The sequence below is a fragment of the Hyaena hyaena genome, unplaced genomic scaffold (genome assembly GCF_003009895.1).
Source record: "Hyaena hyaena isolate Hyena2069 unplaced genomic scaffold, ASM300989v1 scaffold_397, whole genome shotgun sequence".
In the NCBI taxonomy this organism is placed as follows: domain Eukaryota; kingdom Metazoa; phylum Chordata; class Mammalia; order Carnivora; family Hyaenidae; genus Hyaena; species Hyaena hyaena.
Genome location: NW_024081028.1, coordinates 435,369 through 454,352, shown reverse-complemented (window position 1 = coordinate 454,352; position 18,984 = coordinate 435,369). Strand labels below are relative to the sequence as shown.

Here is an 18,984-nt window from a genome sequence, read left to right as displayed (position 1 = left end):
GAGAGGGAGACATAGAATCCAAAGCAGGTTCCAGGTTCTGAGACCCATGCAGGGCTTGAATTCACCAACTGTGAGATCATGACCTAAGCTGAATTTGGATGCTTAACCAACTGAGCCACTCAGGTGCCGAGAGAGAGAGAGAGAGAGAGAGAATCATTAAATAGGCTCCATGCTCAGTGCAAAGACAGACATGGGGCTTGATCCCACAACCCTGAGATCATGATCTAAGCTGAAATCAACGATCACTCAACTGATGGAGCCACCCAGGTGCCCTGGAAAATATTTCTTAACAGGACACAAAAAGCACTAAACATAAAGGTCTTGTATGTTTGTCAAAGACACCAATAATAAAGTGGAAAGGCTGGCCACAGAGTGGGAGAAGATATTTGCAATACATATTTTCAAGAAAGGACTCATATCTAGAATATATATCCATGATAAAATGGCATACAATCCAAAACAAAAATGGGTAAGAGACTTGAACAGGCACTTCATAAAAGAAGATATCCAGATATCCAAAAATGGGCTCAGTCTCATTAGAAAGCTGGGAAATCCAAATTAAAACCACAATGAAGGGTGCCTGGCTGGCTCAGTTGGTGGAGAGAGTGACTCTTGATCTTGGGTTCATGAGTTTGAGCCCTACATTGGGTGTAGAGATTATTTAAAAATAAAATATAATAATAAAAATAAAATACCACAAAGAGCTACCACTATACCCCCATCAAAGTGGTTAAAACCAAAAAGATGTACAGTAGTAGTTATTGGCAAGGATGTGGGGCAACTGTAACTCTCATTAAGTTTTGTGTATATGTAACAAGCAAGTTCACTGCTAGGTATAAACCTAGCACATGTGCAACATAAGACAGGAATGTTCACAGCAGCATCATTCCTAATAACCAAGAACTGGAAACATCTAAATGTGCATCAATAGTAGATAAATTGTAGCATGATCATAAAAATGGAATACTATACAGCAGTTACAAATCAAAAAACAATTTTGAATAAAAATACCAAATCTTGGCTTCGAGCAAGTTAATTAATCTATTCATTTACCTCTCGGAGCTAAAAATTTGTACTTCTTGGGCCGGCGGCGGGGTGGCTCAGTCGGTTAAGGGTCTAACTTGGGTCAGATCATGATCTCACAATTCGTGAGTTAGAGCCCTGCATTAGGCTCTGTGCTGACAGCTCAGAGCCTGGGGCCTGCTTCGAATTCTGTGTCTCCGTGTCTCTCTGCCACTCTCTTGTTCACACTCTGTCTCTCAGAAATGAATAAACGTTAAAATTTTTTTTTTTAAATTTGTACCTCTTGGGTGTGTGGTGAGGATTAAATGGAATGATGCATGCCAAGTGTTTAGTAAGCACTTGGCTTAATAAATGTCAGCCATTATTTATTCTTATGTTCTCTTAACGGGTCATCTTTCTGGAAGCAGACATTAAAGAATACTGCAAGGTAACTAATGCCCCCAACTTCCCGCCCTAAACCCTTTCTTCTACCTTCTCACACTTGTGTCTTGGTCTCTTTAAGAAGTCAACCATAACTGAGCAAAGGGGAATCCTGGGAAGACCCACTCAGCTCAGGTCCGGGGCATGACGGGAAAGGGGGGGCGGAGTCCAGAGCTGCGCACGCACGGTTGGCTGGGTGTTGCGTTGCGATAGATGAAGCGGAAGAATTTCAGTAAGAGAAAATAATCCTGGTCTTTGCGCGCAGTCCGTTGGGTCCTAGGCTGCCTTACCTACCTAGGTACTCTCGGGAGCCGGGAGGCGGCCAGAAGGTGAGCACGGCGGGTGGCGGCGGCCAGGGCTGCGCGGGGCGGGGCGGCGGGCGCGCCACGTGACGAGGCGGGCACCGGGCGGGGGCGGCGCCAGGCGGGCTGCGCGGCTGACGCCGTGCGCATTTCGCTGCAGAGACGCGGTGACAGGGATTTGCGGGTTGTCTTCTCTCTATCCGATACAACGTTGACGCGTTTGTACTCGGTGACGGGCGTGGAGACTATTGGTGGGGACGAGACTTTTGGAGCGAATACCGTCCTCCAAGGAGGGATGAGCACCCATAGATGGTTTTAACTGTGGCAAGTGGTCGAAAGTTCTCATCTCTTTTTACGCACAGGCTTTTCCACCAGTTGCCCATTTCCTTGTCTGGCTTGACTCTTTGGATGAAGACAGCTTTGGGGTGGGGGTGGGGGAGCTTCCTTTTTGGTTCGGGTTTAGAACGTTTACCTTTTAGGGAACGGAAATCTGCTGAATGGCTAATAGAATTTCTTGTTTACAGGAAAGCATTTAAGAAGTAAGTCTCAGAGGGGCTTATTTGTGGGAATGGCCCCCAGGGAGACCCTGGAAGGTGCAGGTGGTCCACTTAAACAACGGTGTACCTGTTGTTCACTTATGATGGCATCTGGAGTTCTGGTTTATCGTTAGGCCAAGAAATGGGGCCCTGACAGAGGTCTCCAGCAAAAGAGTGGGGGTGGGGAGCTTGGTGTGCCCCCACTTTGAGAAATAAAAGCAGAGGTAGGCCTCCAAGTACTAATTCCCTTGGAGTCAGAAACTGTATTTCCGAATCCTTTCCTCTGGTTGCTTGGTAACGTCTTCCCGTTTTTTTGGCCTGCTGGTCTGATTCCCTCTGTAACTTTCAGCATTTGAGAGACCAGAGAGTTTGACTTTAAAGTTATTAGGGAGGTTGGGAGCTATAGCCAGAAGACTTTTCATATGTGGAGAGAACTACTAAAGGAGCAGAAGGAAGGAGGGGAGATTAAAGTTAGTCGTGGCCCCAGAAGAATTGTTCTTCAAAGGCTCAACTCTAAAACCTTGAGTGCAACACAAAGCTTTAAATATAAACATGAAGGAGAAAATGAGAAGAATAAACCTGAGTGCCAATCCCTTATGTTGTATTTTAGGAGCCCAGCTCTCCTTTCCCAAGAAGAATCTATTAGTTTTAGACTGGGGAGTTCCTTTACGTAAACAATTAGAATGAAAGAACCTTTGGATGGTGAACGTGGCAAGGCAATGGCACCACAGCAGGGGCTTTTGGACAAAATTAAAGAAGAACCTGACAATGCTCAAGTAAGCATTTCATTTTATTAAATAAAAAATTTTTTAAATTATTTTTTATCTGGTGAATTCAGATTTTTAGTTAGGCAATGTTAAAAGAACCCAAGCTGATTTTTTTCCCCATTAGGTGAGTAAATCCGTTTTTCTCCTCTGTAAATGAGAAAAGATCTTAGTAATTGTATATCGTTTTGTAAAAGGAAAGTAATGTGTATTACTATTCATCAATACTTGGTACCTTTTTTAATAAAATTCTCATATCTGACAGAAGCTTCCTTTTATCATGTAAGTATTTGTGGTCTGTTCTATGCCAGGGGATCGAGGAGTCTGTTTAGTCCTTTCCCTCATTGAGCTTATACATTAGTGGGAGAGAGAGACATTCCACAAGTAATTCATCAAATAATATATATAATTATAAACTATGACAAATGCCTCTTCAAGAAAAGCCTAAAATGGGAAATCTGACCCAGGTTTGGTTGTGAGCAGAAGCTGCCTAGGGAAGGCTTCCCTTTGGGAAGGATGTGTAAGCGGAATGATGAAGAATGAGTAGACTAGGCAAAGGCACAGAGAATGTTCCAGACAGAGGGATCCGCATATAGGAAAGCCCTGAGTTGGAAAGTTACCTGGTTCTTTTGAAGAGCTGTGAGACCAGTGGGCCTGGAACAGAAAAGGTATGAAAACGGTGATGATGATAATGTTGATCGTAATAACAACACCACAATAACATAGATGGTATTTATGTATCAGTGTGTAGTATATATTATGTTATAATAGCATGTGACTTTATATTAACTTATTATTATTGATATACATGCTTAGACTGTGCCAGACATCATTCTCAGAACCATATTATTACCCCCATTTTACAGATGAGGAAACCAAAGTACGAAGAGGTCAAGCAATTTACTAGGGAACACACCTCATAAATGGCAGACCATATTCAAATCCAGGTAGTCAGACTTCGAAACCTGTGTTATCCTGCCTCAAGGATGAGGCTCTGTAGGTAGTTTGAGGCCAGATTATGCAAGGCTTTGGGACCTTGGTATGAATTTTGGTTTTTAATGCCGAGAGCAGTGGAAAGAGATTGCAGGATTTTAAGTGGGAAGATGAGATAAATATGTTCAGAAAGACCATCTAGCTACCTTTAGGATTGGAAATCTGTGGAGATCAGTATGGGAGACATTGGTTAGTTGTTTTGGCAAAAAATGATTTTTTTCTTCTTGGATGGTTCTTTGCTTGATACTCTTTAGTTATTGAATAAGAAAGCCAATAATAAAAATATAAATAATGTAATAACCAAATAATAAATAATAATGTAAATATTTTATTTCTCACATCATCTCAAAGGTAATATTATTTCAGGACGGGGCACCAAATAGCTTTATCTCATTTATCAACTCCATGTCTTACTAGAGTACTGTGCTGAGAAGCTTCCGAGGACTGTCTACAGGGTGTGGGGTGGGCAATGGTGGCATCATGACATTTATTCCCCCCCAGATGGTATATTCTTACTCTTCTTCCAAAGTGGTTGCTTTGTTTGCCAGGTTTTGTTGATTCTGCCTTTGAAGACTTTTTTATATTCTCTCTTCCTTTTCCTCCCTATTTCTTATTTCTCATTTGAACTGTATTTCCTACTCATCCTTTTTCCTGTAGTCACAGTCTCCATCAAAACTGTATAATGATGCTGTTGTATCTCTACAGACCTGATGACATCATTCCCTTTAAAGACCCTGTCTCCTCATGTGTGATAAAGCGTGAACTTTTTAGCGTAACGTCCAAACTATCCACGTTTAGGCCTTTGTTTCTGTCTTCAGCATCATTGGTCACCCTTCCCACCTTTTTGAATCTGTTCATCTGCAAATTATCTGCATTTTCCTCAAAAGCATATCCTGTTGAGTTTTGCTTTCTCTCTTTGCACATGCTATTTCTTCTGCCTGTGGCATTCTAAACTAGGCAGCTTCGCATAGATTTTCTCCTTTTTTAAGATATAGTTTGATAGTCACAGGGGTAGAATTAATAATTCTTTTATTTTTCCTATTGTATATTGGTTTCACTTTTGCTGTGGCATCAACGTGTCCATGAATTTAAAAAAAATTTTTTTAACGTTTATTCATTTTGGAGAGACTGGAGAGACAGAGCATGAGTGGGGGAGGGGCAGAGAGAGGGAGACAGAATCTGAAGCAGGCCCCAGGCTCTGAGCTGTCAGCACAGAGCCTGATGTGAGGCTCAAATTCATGGATCACAAGATCATGACCTGAACTGAAGTCAGATGCCCAACTGACTGAGCCACCCAGGTGCCCTGAATTTTGTTTTCATACAGTCTGGTCTTACTTGACCTGCATCCTCAATTCCTGGTCAAATGACTGACACAAAGTACATGCTCAATAATAGGAATAAAAGAGCCTCTGTTTCACAGATGGGGACACTTGAGACTGAAGGAATAAGTGACTTCACCAAGGTCCCGTAGCAAGTTGGGATACAAAACCAGTTTTTAAAATTCCAGATCTAATTTTTCTTTCATTATGCCTTGTCTGTGGTATATAAGCTTAAGAAGTATTGTCCTATGAGTTGAGTGTTCTTTCTTAATATCAAAATTGTGATAATGAAAATCCCCCTAACAGCTTACATTTTCGTGTAAGCAGATGGGGACCAACTCAGTTCTCTTTGGTTTATATTAAAGCTACTCAAGGTGAATAGTGTATAATTTTTTTGCATAAGCGAGAGTGTAGGCTATGATAGAAAAGCCAGTTAAACAAATTGTAGTGTTTTCCGTATTGCGTTCAAAGTTTGGAAAATAGGAAGTGAGAAACAGAAAATGTTCAATATTTTCTGATATATAGCCTCCCCTTGCCTCCCCCTCATGCATCTGAAACTAGTGTTCCTATGAAAACTTTTGTAAGCTGAAATGGTGTAAAATCAAGTGATTACTATTGGTTTATATAGAAAAATTTTTGAGCCTTCCTAGACCCCTAAAACTAACCACTCTTAGGCTTTTCTGATACCTCAGGACACATCTTACTCTCAGTGCACAAAATAAATGAAGAGAAGGCACCAATGTTTACGAAGTTCAGTGTTACAGCAGTGTCAGGTTGATGCTAAGATGCTGACTGTGGTTCCTAGGAAAGGAGCTCGGTGGTGCAGCTCTCACTTCCCAGGCTGCACACTGCTTTGTAACTGCTCGCTGAAAACAAAGCTGAAGGCTGTTTTCGCTTTTTGCCTTTTCTCATAAAAGTGAAAATCTTCAGATTTCTTTTGGTTGTTGAAAGCAGGTATTAATCTAAGTGATTTGTGAAGGTGAAGTGGTGTTGCATGAACTTTTGAAAAGTGAGGAATACCTCTACTAAGAGTCTGTTCTGGATATTAGAGTCACAGTCGAGCTGTCATTCATTCACTGAGTTTTTATTCCTGCTAACTATAATTCATAGCACTTGTTCTACACTGTCGTTAAGTGGGATACATAGATTAATCCATTTGATGAGCAGGGCCTAGGAGTTAAATAATGTTACTATTCTTGCTTTACACACGAAGAAACTGAGACAGGTGGTAACTTGTTAAAGGTCATACAACTGGTCAATGGTTGAGCTAGAATGTGAACCCGAACAGTCTGGTTAAAGATTCCCAACCTCTTAACCATGATACTGCAGGCTGTTGTGTTAGTTATTTAGATTTCAGAATATGAAAAGACAGGGCCTCTGTTCTCAAATTGATAGTGTAAGGAGGAATAAAGATACAGGAAAAAGGGGTAAATATTTATTGAGCGTGCCTCATCAGAAGCTGTGCTAAGCGTGTGGTATGCATTCTCATTTAAAATCTACAACCATATGAGGGACAGATTTTTACCCCATTTTACAAACGAGGAAACTGAAGAAGGGAGAAGTTAAGTAATTTGTCAAACTCAGAGGCAGCCTCAGAGCTAGAATAGGACCTGGCTTCAAACTTGTATTCTTTCTTTTTCTAATTTTTTTTCAAACTGTATTTTTTCTTTTGCTTTGTGCCACCTCTGTACTGATACAAAATCACAGTATTAAGTAATTATTCTAAAAAAATTGTGTAAGGTACATTGGGAGAATACAGGAAGGCACCCTTATGTCTGTCTGGAAAGGAAAGGAAGGCTTCATGGGACAGGTAGCACTTGAGTTGTAACAATTAAAGTTTCCAGGCAGAGAAAATAGCATGTGCTAAGTCATGGAGAGGTGAGCGAATGTGGTATGTTTAGTGGTTGAGTGTTTCAACAATAAAGAGAAGAAAAGAGAATAGATTTGAGATATTTAGGTAGGGTTGCTCAGACTTAGAGATAGCATATGAGATATGTGGGTCAAGGAGGAATCCCAGACTACTTAGAAGTATCTGTCCTCAGTTGAGTTTTTGATGATACAATTTACTGAGGGGCTAGGAACAGGATTTGGGAGAGAGTAATAAGTACAGTTTGGAATCTTTGTGTTTATTTTTAATGTGTGTGTGTGTGTGTGAGAGAGAGAGAGAGAGAGGGAGGGAGAGAGAGAGCACAAGCAGGGGAGGGTCAGAGAGAGAGGGAGACATAGAATACAAAGTAGGCTCCAGGCTCTGAACTGTCAGCACAGAGCCCAATATGGGGCTAGAACTCACGAACCCATGAGATCATGACCTGAGCCAAAGTCAGAAGCTTAACTGACTGAGCCACTCAGGCACCCCAGGATCTGTTGTGTTTAAAGGGCTGGTGGGACATTCACCTGGTAATTTGCACTGGGAGGCATTTGCATATATGGGTATGGTATTTAGATAGTTGCATTTTATCTTAGCCAAAAGGCTGAGAAGCAGTGGAATTTAGAGATTTGGTGTAGTGTTTCCAGATAAAATATAGAATGCCCAGTTAAATTTCACTTTCGAGTTCACAGTAATGATTTTTTACAGTAAGTAGTTTGCATGCAATACTTGGGACATACTTATACTAAAAAATATTTGTTGATTATCAGAAATTCAAATTTAACCAGGCTTATATATATATATTTTTTATTTGCTAAATCTGGTAACCCTGTATAGGTGATAGTTGAAGTTACGAATATGGATGAGATTGTTCAGGGAAAAAATGTAGAGAGGAGAGCAGCGCTCAGGACAGAATGCTGGGAAATGGATTAATTTAGGGCTTCAAAGTGGCTTCAAAGTAGTTCCTGCAATCAGCAGCCTCAGCATTATCTGAGTGCTTCTTAAAAATGTGTATTCTTAGACCCTGATGCAGACCTTCTTTTTTTTTTTTTTTTTTAAATGTTTTTTATTTATTTCTAGGAGAGAGAGAGAGACAGCGTGAGCAGGGGAGGGTCAGAGAGAGAGGGAGTCACAGACTCTGAAACAGGCTCCAGGCTCTGAGCTGGCAGTCAGCACAGAGCCCGACGCGGGGCTCGAACCCACGAACCGCGAGATCATGACCCAAGCGAAAGTCGGACGCTCAACCGACTAAGCCACCCAGGCGCCCCATGGTGCAGACCTTCTGAGTCAGAAACTCTGGGGTTGAAGCCCAACAGTCTATGTCTTAACAAGACCTCTAGGGGCTTCTGATGCCCCTATGGCTGAATATAAGAACATCAGTGAAGGAGAGTAAGACACAGTAATGAGTTCAAGTAAGAACCAGAAGACCGTGAACAGAATCATTGGCAGTGTCAAATGTATCTTAGAAGCCGTATAAGATAAAACTAAAAAATGTTTATTGAGTTAAACAACTGTGAGGTGATTGGTTAATCTTAAAACAGTTTCAGTTGGGGGTGCCTGGATGGCTCAGTCAGTAGAGCATGTGACTCTTGATCTCAGGGTCATGAGTTCTAGCTCCAGATTGGGGTAGAGATTACTTAAGTAAACAAATACACTTAAAAAAACAAACAACAACAACTAACAGTTTCAGTTGAAGCAGTAGCCAGATAGCATTAGGTTCAGGAGGGAGTCAAAATAAGGAAGGGGTGCCTGGGGATCTCAGTTGGTTAACTGTCTGACTTTGGCCTAGTTTATGATCTCACGGGTTTGTGAGTTTGAGCCCTGCATTGGGGTTCTCTACTATCAGTGCAGAGCCGGCTTCAGATCCTCTGTCCCCTTCTCTCTCTGTCCATTCCCCTCAACAGTAAATAAACATTTAAAGGAAAAATAAAGAAGTAGAAAAAGAATGAGGCACTTTTTTGCTTGCTCATAGGCAGGAGTGAGAAGAGGGTAGTTAAGTAGTTTCTCAAAAAATGGGTTCTTTATAAGCTAAGAGGAAAAAACCAGCATGGGGGGTGGTAAAGGCTAAAGATACATGACAGTATGCAGTGCTGAAAGATGGGATCCCAAACGCAAACACTGTTTTTAGTCAGTTGTGGTTAAGAAGGTTGCTTTTTCCTGGAAAATGAGAGGACAGTTTATTGATCAATTTGTAGACATGGTGGTGGGGGGAATCAGGGTGTTGAGGGAGTTCTTAGTTTCTTTTTTTCTTGGTGAAATTGAAACATCAGGGGGCTGGACGTTTATTTGCATGGTTTGCATGGTTGTGCCTTGGTGGTGATGATTTGGAACAGTTACTTTGTGAGGTAAAAGTAACTGATCGGGGGAAATTTAACAGACATGTTAGAAAAATATTAGAGAATAAGTTGATGATAAGGCAAATTAATTTTATACTGATTCTTAAGTGTTCTTTTTGGAAAGTTGAAGGAGGGTGTATATAGGTACTTTTAACTTCCTCTCCTTTATGCAAGTGCCAATAAATTATTGTTATTTAAGTATGTTTAAGACTATCCACTTGGATTCATTCATTCAAGGAATATTTGTTCATTTATTTATTTCAGAGAAAGAGTAGGGGAGAGGGGCAAAGAGAGAGAGAGAGAATCTCATGTATCCTCCATGCTCAGCGTGGAGCCTGATGTGGGACTTGATTCCATGACCCTGGGATCATAACCTGAGCTGAAATCAAGAGTTGGACACTCAACCGACTGAGCCACCCAGGCACTCCTCAACAAATATTTATTAAATGCCATACTTATGAAAATAATAAAAGCTAGCATTTTTGTGTATAAATCATGCTTCAGTTTTGGCTTATCTGTAAGGGATCATGCTACGTACTTCATCTGTATTAAATAATTTATCCCCCCATAATAGCCCTATGGGTTAGATAATATATTTTGTAGATAAGGAAATTGAAACTAGAAAAGATTAAATAATTTGAGCCAAGATCATATCTGTTTCTGCCTGCTTTCAGAACCCAGAGCCTTCTCTGTTAGGTTATGTTAACTGTGCCACATGTTGAGTGTGCAGAGGCAGAAAAACAGATACGGTGCCTGTTCTTGATGGACATGTTCCTTTCAGTCTTGCGTGTATGGAGGAAAGAAGAAGGATGTTAGACAAATTATCACCCAGATAAGTAAGAAGTGACATATTGTGACAGGTGCTATGAGTGAAAGGAATTGGGAGCTTAATTTCTGGTGGGGGTTAGGGCTTGAATTCATTATAGTAATTTTTTTTATATTGTATTTGTATATCTGTGAGGGAGATAGCATGACTTTTTGAAACAGACAGACTTGGGTTTGATTCCCATCTGTGCACTTAGTGTCTTTGTGACCTTGGACAAATTGCTGAAGCATCTCTAAGCTTCACTTTCCTCATCTATAAAGAAGATAATGTAGTTCCTACTAATAGACAGCAGCTTATTTGGGGCCATATGTACACTAACTATGGGAAGTGGTGAATTAATGTAGTGGTTCCTAGTCTTTGGCATGTAATTATCCAAAGCAATTTCAAAAGTAACTTTGGGAGCTGATGTATCTGTCATTTATTTTACTAAGTATAGGAATGTTAAAATACAACTGCTGTTTATTATCACCATTGTTTCAGAAAAGTAAGACTTTTAAAAAACTTTTTAATGTTTATTTTTGAGAGAGAGAGCACAGTGGGGGAGGTGCAGAGAGAGAGAGAGAGAGAGAGAGAGAGAGGGAGACACAGAATCCTAAGCAGGCACCAGGCTCTGAACTGGCAACACAGAGCCTGATGCGGGTCTCGAACCCACAAATTGTGAGATCATAACCTGAGCTGAAGTCGGACGCTTTCCGACTGAGCCACCCAGGTGCCCCTTAACTTTTTATTTTGAAATATGTAAGGCTATTTTAACTACAACAAAATTGTAGGATGGTTGTGATCTCAATAAAGAATAGTCTTTTTCAGGGGCGCCTGGGTGGCTTAGTCGGTTAAGCGTCTGACTTTCGCTTAGGTCATGATCTCGCTATTCGTGGGTTCGAGCCCCGCGTTGGGCTCTGTGCTGACTGCCAGCTCAGAGCCTGGAGCCAATCTCAGAGTCTGTATCTCCCTCTCTCTCTGACCCTCCCCTGCTCATGCTGTCTCTCTCTCTCTCCTAGAAATAAATAAAAAATATTTAAAAAAAAAGAATTATGAAAAAAAAAGAATAGTCTTTTTCAAAGTAGATATATGTATTTTAAAATTTTTGTTTTATAAAATAAAATTTTGTTTTATGATTATATTTTATCTTAAAGCATTTTAAAGAATACATAATTAGGATAAGTCTGATTTAGGCTGTGATGATGTTATGTATAACGAACAGATTGCATTGTGTTTTTTATGCCATTAATAGATATGACAGTTTATAAGTCTGTTGGCTAAAATTACTAATTGGATCCAAACTCTGCATCATTCAGATTTAATTTCATTTATTGTTCTCTTATAAACACAGCTTAAAGTAAGGATAGTGCTCAACATTGAAGTAGCTGTATACGAGTGCTATATATTACATTTGAAAAGTAGTAATAATTGTCATGGAAGATTTTTCAGTTCTGAAAGGTCTTTTTTGTAAAGCTTTATTCTAACAACTTGTAAATTTTGACTTTTGAGATATTTATGAAGGTGATTATGATTAGAATGTAGAAATGATATGACAGAATTATTTTTTACTTGAATTTCTAGTTTGTTTAAATACTAACACTGTATTCACTTCTCTCTCTTCTTTTTCTTTAAGGAGTATGGACATCCCACAAAGCCAAAAACTCAAGAAAGTGAACTGAAAATTAGTGCTGTATTTTCAGTCAGTGACAGTCCTCTTGGTAAGAAATAGAACTGAGTATGTAGCATCTGGCTGGCTCAATCAGTAGAGCATGCAACTCTTGATCTCAGGGTTGTAAATTTAAGTCCCACATTGGGTGTGGAGATTACTTAAAAATAAAATCTAAAAAAAAAAAAAAAAAAAAAGAAATAGAACTGAGTAAGTTAATTATGATTAATACTGTTATATTCTAACTATGAAAACTGAGGGAGAGCACCACCTCATATAAGTCTTTTTTTTTCCTTAAGATAAAGTAGTGCTTTTTAAACTGGGTAGCTGGTCTTGACGACTAGCATTTTGAAAAGTGGAATTGAGGGGCACCAGGCAGTCTCAGTCAGTAGACTATGTGGTTCTTGATCTCAGGGCTGTGAATTCAGGTCCCATGTTGGGTTTGGAGATTACTTAAAATCTTTTTAAAAAATGCATATACATAATATATATGTATATATACATATACACGCACACACATTTATATTTATAAATATATATATATATAAAGAAACAAAAAGTGGGAATAGAATAAGATTATATAAGACTGTGATGGGGTGTAGTAAGGAAACATTTCATGAAACTGTTGTTTCAGTTATTAAATTTTACACACATAAACATACATAGAAATGTATGTTTATGTCTCCTGGAGTATAATGTGGAATATAGTTCTTACTATGGGTTATAAAAAGGTTTAAACCTGCTCCCCCACAAAAAAAGGTTGAGAAACTCTCTGTTTTAGAGTGTTTATTAGCTCATTAATATTGGATTTGGAGACAGAATTTGTTCTAAAAAATGGAGAATGTATATGTGTTTGTGTTGATACTAAAACTGTTTTTTTCCCCCTTATTTTGTATTTGTAGCCCAACAGTTGACCCCAGGCTTTCAGTTTTCTCTTGCATCATCTGGCCCAAATATATTGCTTCCTTCGGTTCCAGCCGTAGCTATTCAGGTTTTTTGCTCTGGTTGTAAAAAAATGCTTTATAAAGGGCAAACCGCGTATCATAAGACAGGATCTACTCAGCTCTTCTGCTCCACGCGGTGCATCACTGGATATCCTTCACCTGTCTGCGTACCACCTCCTCCCAGGAGAACCTGCACACACTGCTCAAAGTATAAAATCTTAATTGCATCCTTTTTTACTTTACCTTTTCAGTGTGTATATAGTTTAGGTCAAATATGCTATTGCTACTTTAAATAACTTTTTAACTGAGAACTTTGCAAATTCTTTGTAATGCTAAACAAAGGACATGGTGTTTATAAGTATCATCTTAACCAGTTTTCTGTCTCCTTAAGTTTAAATTTTAATGTGGAAAGAAATAACAAACCATTTGTGGGAATTATAGGACCACTCATATATCCTGTGACTATAGACTTCAGCCATTCACGATTATTTATTATCTTGAAAGTTATTTCAGTATAGCATAGAACAACATTGGTCTTATAATAATATGTAAAAGTTTTTTAATACTGTAGAAGAGAAAAAATCTCTAAATGGTCACAGAAATAATGTGTTTATTTCTAAAAAAAATCCTTTGAAGTTATTGCTTTACAGTCACACATAGATGCAGAGAGAGGAAGAAATAGCAACAAAGCCACATAAACTTCTTTCTCTACCTTAGTATGTTTGAAAAATTTGGCATGTTCTGCCTCTTCCTGTGGTAATGGAGTTCTACAAATACACTGTGTTGTCAGTAGTCATTAACGTAGAGTGAAAAAAATTAAGAGCTTGGTTTAGATCGTGCTCTATCCCTTATTAATTATGTGACGTTGGGGCCAGATGTTTAATTTTTTTAGGCCTCGGTTTCTTCGTTGGCAAATAGTATCTACTTCGTCAGATTTTAATGAGACAGTGTTAGCCCAGAGCTTATCACATTATGTATCTTACCGTATTATTTCTGGTCCCTTATTTTGTCTTTGGAGATCTGTGACAGTTTCTTTATCTGCTTGGGGTGTTGGCCTTAAGTATCTAAAAGATCCTGTTAAAATGGAAATCTCCAACTAAGAGGAAAGAATTTAAAAATATTTTACATAAATATTCAAATTTTGTTTGGTTCTAAAATGCAATTCTAATACCTTATTTAAACTCTTCTATAGCATTCTCATGAAACTGATCTAGAAGAGTAAGTTTAGTTTTCTGTTTTTTTTTTTTTAGATATTCTGTTTCAACATATCACATATCAAAATAAAATGAATTAAATTTTAAAGAACATAGCACAACTTCTACATCTAAATGCATATTATTTTCTTAAAAATAGTCACTCTTGTCAGAGATGTTTTACCACAGTGCTGCTCTTATTCAAAAATTTTTTTGATCTCTTGATTTGGCATTGCATTCAGAGCCTCTGAAACATTTCCTTTAGACCAAGTAGGTGACAAATCTATCTTTATACCATGGGTTTGATTTTTGCAAATTGCCAAAAGTTGCTTGATGCCTTATCAGTTGACTATTGTAGACGATTAAACTCAGTCATACTGTTAAACATGATATTTGACTAAAACATTGAAAAGATGTTCTTAGAGTTCTTGTAAATAAAAGATAAATTAGAAGACTGTTGGAGCCATGTTTTTGGAAGATGTTTTTTCTAAGATTAACGTTGAGCTGTAAGATTCATTTGGATGCATAAGGTTTAAAATGCATTTATAGTCATGTGCACAGATTTCCATTAAAAAAGTTATTCTCTTTGGTTTACATATATGTATATTATACCACTGGCAGATTCACTTTATTAAGTAACATTTTTTATTGCTTTGTTTTTATTAGAAAAATCACTATTCAAAATTAATAACTTCACCCATGTGTAAACATATCCACTTGGTTTCCAAGATTCACTGTCCTCTATTTTTAAGATTAGGTTAGTTTTAGAAAATTAAAGTACTTTGTTGTTATTGTTATTCTTAAATAGTTTACCATGAAACAGTTTTGTATAATAAAGGCCTAGGTTAGGAGGCAGAATAGTGGAATGATGAACCATTGAATATGCTATCAGACTGCCTAGAATTTGTATTCTGTTTTCATTGCTTACCGGCTTGTGACTTTGACAAGTTATTTAACTTTTCTGATTTGGTCTCCCCATCTGAAAAATGGCAATTATAATAATAATTATCTCACAGAATTTTTGTGATAATTAAGTTGGATAATTTGAGTAAAGAGAACAATGTCTGGTACATAGCAATTACTCAGTACACATCACTGTATATAATATTACTGCCATTATATTCTTTGTGGTTCGTATAGTGCTTCTAATTACTGACCATTTCTTTTAGTTTTTTTCTACTGGTCAGAAAATGGCAATACTTAGCATCTGTTTTTACTGTTAGTGCTTACTGCATCAATGGGCTCTTAACAAAATTACTTGAGGAGTCTTATGGAATGATTCACTTATTTGTGTTCTTTCTGTCTTATTCTTATTTCCATCTGTCCTCTGCTACCAAACCTCAATAGTTCTTTTGTCTTGTTTCTTTGATCTTTTTAGTCATAGTTAAGTTTTATATGTCATGCTTATTTCTTATATTAATCTTTGGTAGTTCATCTGTTTCCCAAATCTTGCATTTAAATTAACAAACAAACATGTCATTCTTTGTCTCTACTGTTTCTACTCTTAGCAGCTGCTAGCTAGTAAGAGGACAAGGGTTTTGTGGCCTGGACTTGAGGGACTGCCTCTTCTTCCATTGGCTCCAGTGGATGAAACTTGGTTGGAGCTGGAAGCCTCACTGCTTTGGTCATGAACATCTGGCTGGATATATTTCAAATATAATTTTCCTTCAACATCTATAAATTAGGTATCATAAACCCATTTTCTACATGAGGAAATTGAGAGAATAATTACTCAGCTAAGTAATGGAACTAATCATCAAGCCCAGGTTTTCAGATACCTTATCCAGGGCAAGCCATTTTCTACCATGCAATAGCTGCCCTTAGTAAACAGTTATTTTAGCTCACAAAGAGGAAGAAATTAGAATTATGAAGAACACATTTCATTCTACCTTTTGTTACTTATTTTTAGAGACATCTTAAATCCAAAGGATGTGATCACAACCCGATTTGAAAATTCTCCTAGCAAAGATTTCTGCAGCCAGTCATGCCTTTCTTCTTATGAGCTAAAGAAGAAGCCTGTTGTTACCATATATACTAACAGCGTTTCAACCAAGTGCAGCATGTGTCAGAAGAATGCTGATGTAAGTTACATTGTACCTTTCCTGGGATTCTGGTCAGAGATCAGAGATTTTCTTTTTTCCATTTAATATTTATTTACCATTCAATTTACAGCTCTGTAGGGGAGAAATACGTTGGAAAAAACACAATTTTCTCATTTGAAAAATTCTGAATTGATTCTGCTTTGCCACAAGGGATAGCAACACACACACACACACATGCTTATAAACACACAAGAGTACTATCGTTAAGTTAAAAAATACCAAATTTAAGTATTTAGAAATGATAGGGTTTAGAAAGAAAGGGTGAAGGCACATTAAAAGTAATTTATTCCAACTGTTTCTTTCCTTTGATAGCATTTATCTTCGTTTTGATATCCAACTATACTCATACTGGGAACTTAGTGAAAACCACCTAGTGATTCTATTTTGATGTTAGAACCCATATGTGACTAAGATGTTCTGAGTATAAGCCTATTCATAAGTCAGATAAACTTTAGGAACTCTTTATGTCTTTTGTTTTACATAAATTTTCTCTCTACCTTGATGTACTTTGGTTGATCAAGAAAACAAAAGGCTAAGGAACAGAAAGCTCAGTGCTTTAAATGAGATAAAGAAAAATGTTTTTACAATTACCACTATAAATAACATGTCTTTCTTTCAAGTACCAAATCAATTTCCTCAACTGGACAACTATAATTTGATGTTTTTCACTCTTACCTTCTTCACTTCAGTGACTTATAAATTTGTCTAAGCAATAATAAAAAGTACCTTTCCTATTTTTTTTCAGGATAAAAAACATTAAATGATGTGTTGAAGACACTACTAAAAATACTTCACATTTCAATTATGGACTCTGCACTGAAAATCTATAGTACTTTTCCAATTAACTTTCAAATCTCTCCACAGTTTCTCTGTTAAAAAAATTAAACAAAACAACATCTTTGAAATAATTTAAATGAATGCCTTACATATCAAATATGGATTCACAAATCCCTACTACCACAGTCAACAATTTTAACAAGTCTCCTAAATATGTTCTGTATTCGTTTTCTTGATTATAAGATATCAGCAATAAGAAAATATTTTTTTTAATGTTTTATTTTTTATTTATTTCTAGGAGAGAGAGAGAAACAGCGTGAGCAGGGGAGGGTCAGAGAGAGAGGGAGTCACAGACTGAAAAAGGCTCCAGGCTCTGAGCTGGCAGTCAGCACAGAGCCCGACGCGGGGCTCGAACCCACGAACCGCGAGATCATGACCTAAGCGAAAGTCAGACGCTTAACCGACTAAGCCACCCAGGCGCCCCAAGAAAATATTTTTAAAATTACAGAACATTTAATTAGATCAGTTTCCCATCAACATGCTAGTCATTTAATGATGATTGTATTGGCTATTTCCATTGGTTGGCAGGAGGCTCTTCCACTAATGGCTCCCATGGTTTCCACTATATCATTATTCTTGCCAGACTTAGTTCATTTTCAGCCTGAAGAATCACCTCTTCTAGTTGGTCACTCTAAGTTGGTCTTCTAATTTCTTAACATCTGGTTCCGCTCTAACCATACTCAATTTTCATTTGTAATCTGTTCTGTATACTTTCTTTCAATGTTTTTTTTTAATGTTTTTTTTATTTATTTCTGAGTGAGAGAGAGATACAGTGTGAGCAGGGGAGGGTCAGAGAGAGAGGGAGATACAGAATTTGAAACAGGATCCAGGCTCTGATCTAGCTGTCAGCACAGAGCCTGATGCGGGGCTTGAACCCATGAACCATGAGATCATGACCTGAGCTGAAGTCGGACGCTTAAGACTGAGCCACCCAGGTGGCCCTTTTTGTCAATGTTTTTTTTTTTTTTTTTTATGTTTTTTTAAATTTGTTTCTGTGTTCTGTATACTTTCTATATGCTGAATTTTTAGGGATTTGCTCATGAACATCAAGAATCATTGTGTATAATATTCTTAGCCTCTTGTGTGGAGTCTCACACACAGCCAATCCCCTAAGGCTGGTGGTCTTCTTCAGCAAACCCACCATGACCAGAGATCAGAGATTTTTAATTGGCTTTGCTTACTTTGGATGTGTGTGTGTTTTATTTCCTAGATCCGATTCGAAGTTAAATATCAAAATGTGGTACATGGTCTTTGTAGTGATGCCTGTTTCTCAAAATTCCACTCTGCCAACAATCTCACCATGAACTGTTGTGAGAACTGTGGGGGCTACTGCTACAGCAGCTCGGGGCCTTGCCGGTCTCAGAAGGTGTTTAGTTCAACAAGCGTCACAGCATATAAGCAGGTATGAAGGCCCGTCCATCGCTCCTTCCAGGATGGCTGTGCTGGGATGAGGTGCAAAACAAATGAGTGGACCCTTCCCATCAATTGATTTTGGGGTGTGGTTTCCCCTGTAGAAAAATGAGATAGGTGCTGGTGGTTTGAGACTGTTGACTGTGGTAGTGAGATGATACACTAATGTACTTTCATGATTTGCTGTGAGTCAGAAATATTTTGTGATACATCGGTAAGTGAAGAAAACTCCATGTTATTTTAAAAAACTATGGCCAACAAGCTCAAGATGTTAAAAATCAGTAGATCTAAATCATATCTTTTTCTTTTTCCTTTTAGGAAAAAAATACATATTTACAAAAAATTTTTAATGTTTATTTATTTTGAGAGAGAGCTGAGGAAGAGAGGGAGAGAGAGACCTAAGCAGGCTCTGCTCTTCAGTGCATAGCCCCACATGGGGCTCGATCATCCCATGAACTGTGAGATCA

At 38.1% G+C, this 18,984-nt stretch overlaps 1 protein-coding gene and 1 pseudogene across 2 annotated transcripts in view; one reads left to right on the top strand and one right to left on the bottom strand.

Moving 5' to 3' along the window:
- Nucleotides 1-1,663: 1,663 nt before the first annotated feature.
- Nucleotides 1,664-18,984, top strand: part of ZMYM6 (zinc finger MYM-type containing 6) — a 42,865-nt gene continuing 25,544 nt past the window's right edge. For both annotated transcript variants that reach the window (XM_039251749.1, XM_039251748.1), the window contains exons 1-6: nucleotides 1,664-1,772; nucleotides 2,892-3,057; nucleotides 11,999-12,083; nucleotides 12,934-13,183; nucleotides 16,078-16,249; nucleotides 18,318-18,509. In XM_039251749.1, the coding sequence (XP_039107680.1) occupies nucleotides 2,965-3,057; nucleotides 11,999-12,083; nucleotides 12,934-13,183; nucleotides 16,078-16,249; nucleotides 18,318-18,509 (792 nt within the window). In that variant the 5' untranslated portion in view covers nucleotides 1,664-1,772; nucleotides 2,892-2,964. The remainder of the gene's footprint in view (nucleotides 1,773-2,891; nucleotides 3,058-11,998; nucleotides 12,084-12,933; nucleotides 13,184-16,077; nucleotides 16,250-18,317; nucleotides 18,510-18,984) is intronic.
- LOC120244915 lies at nucleotides 17,589-18,251 on the bottom strand (annotated as a pseudogene).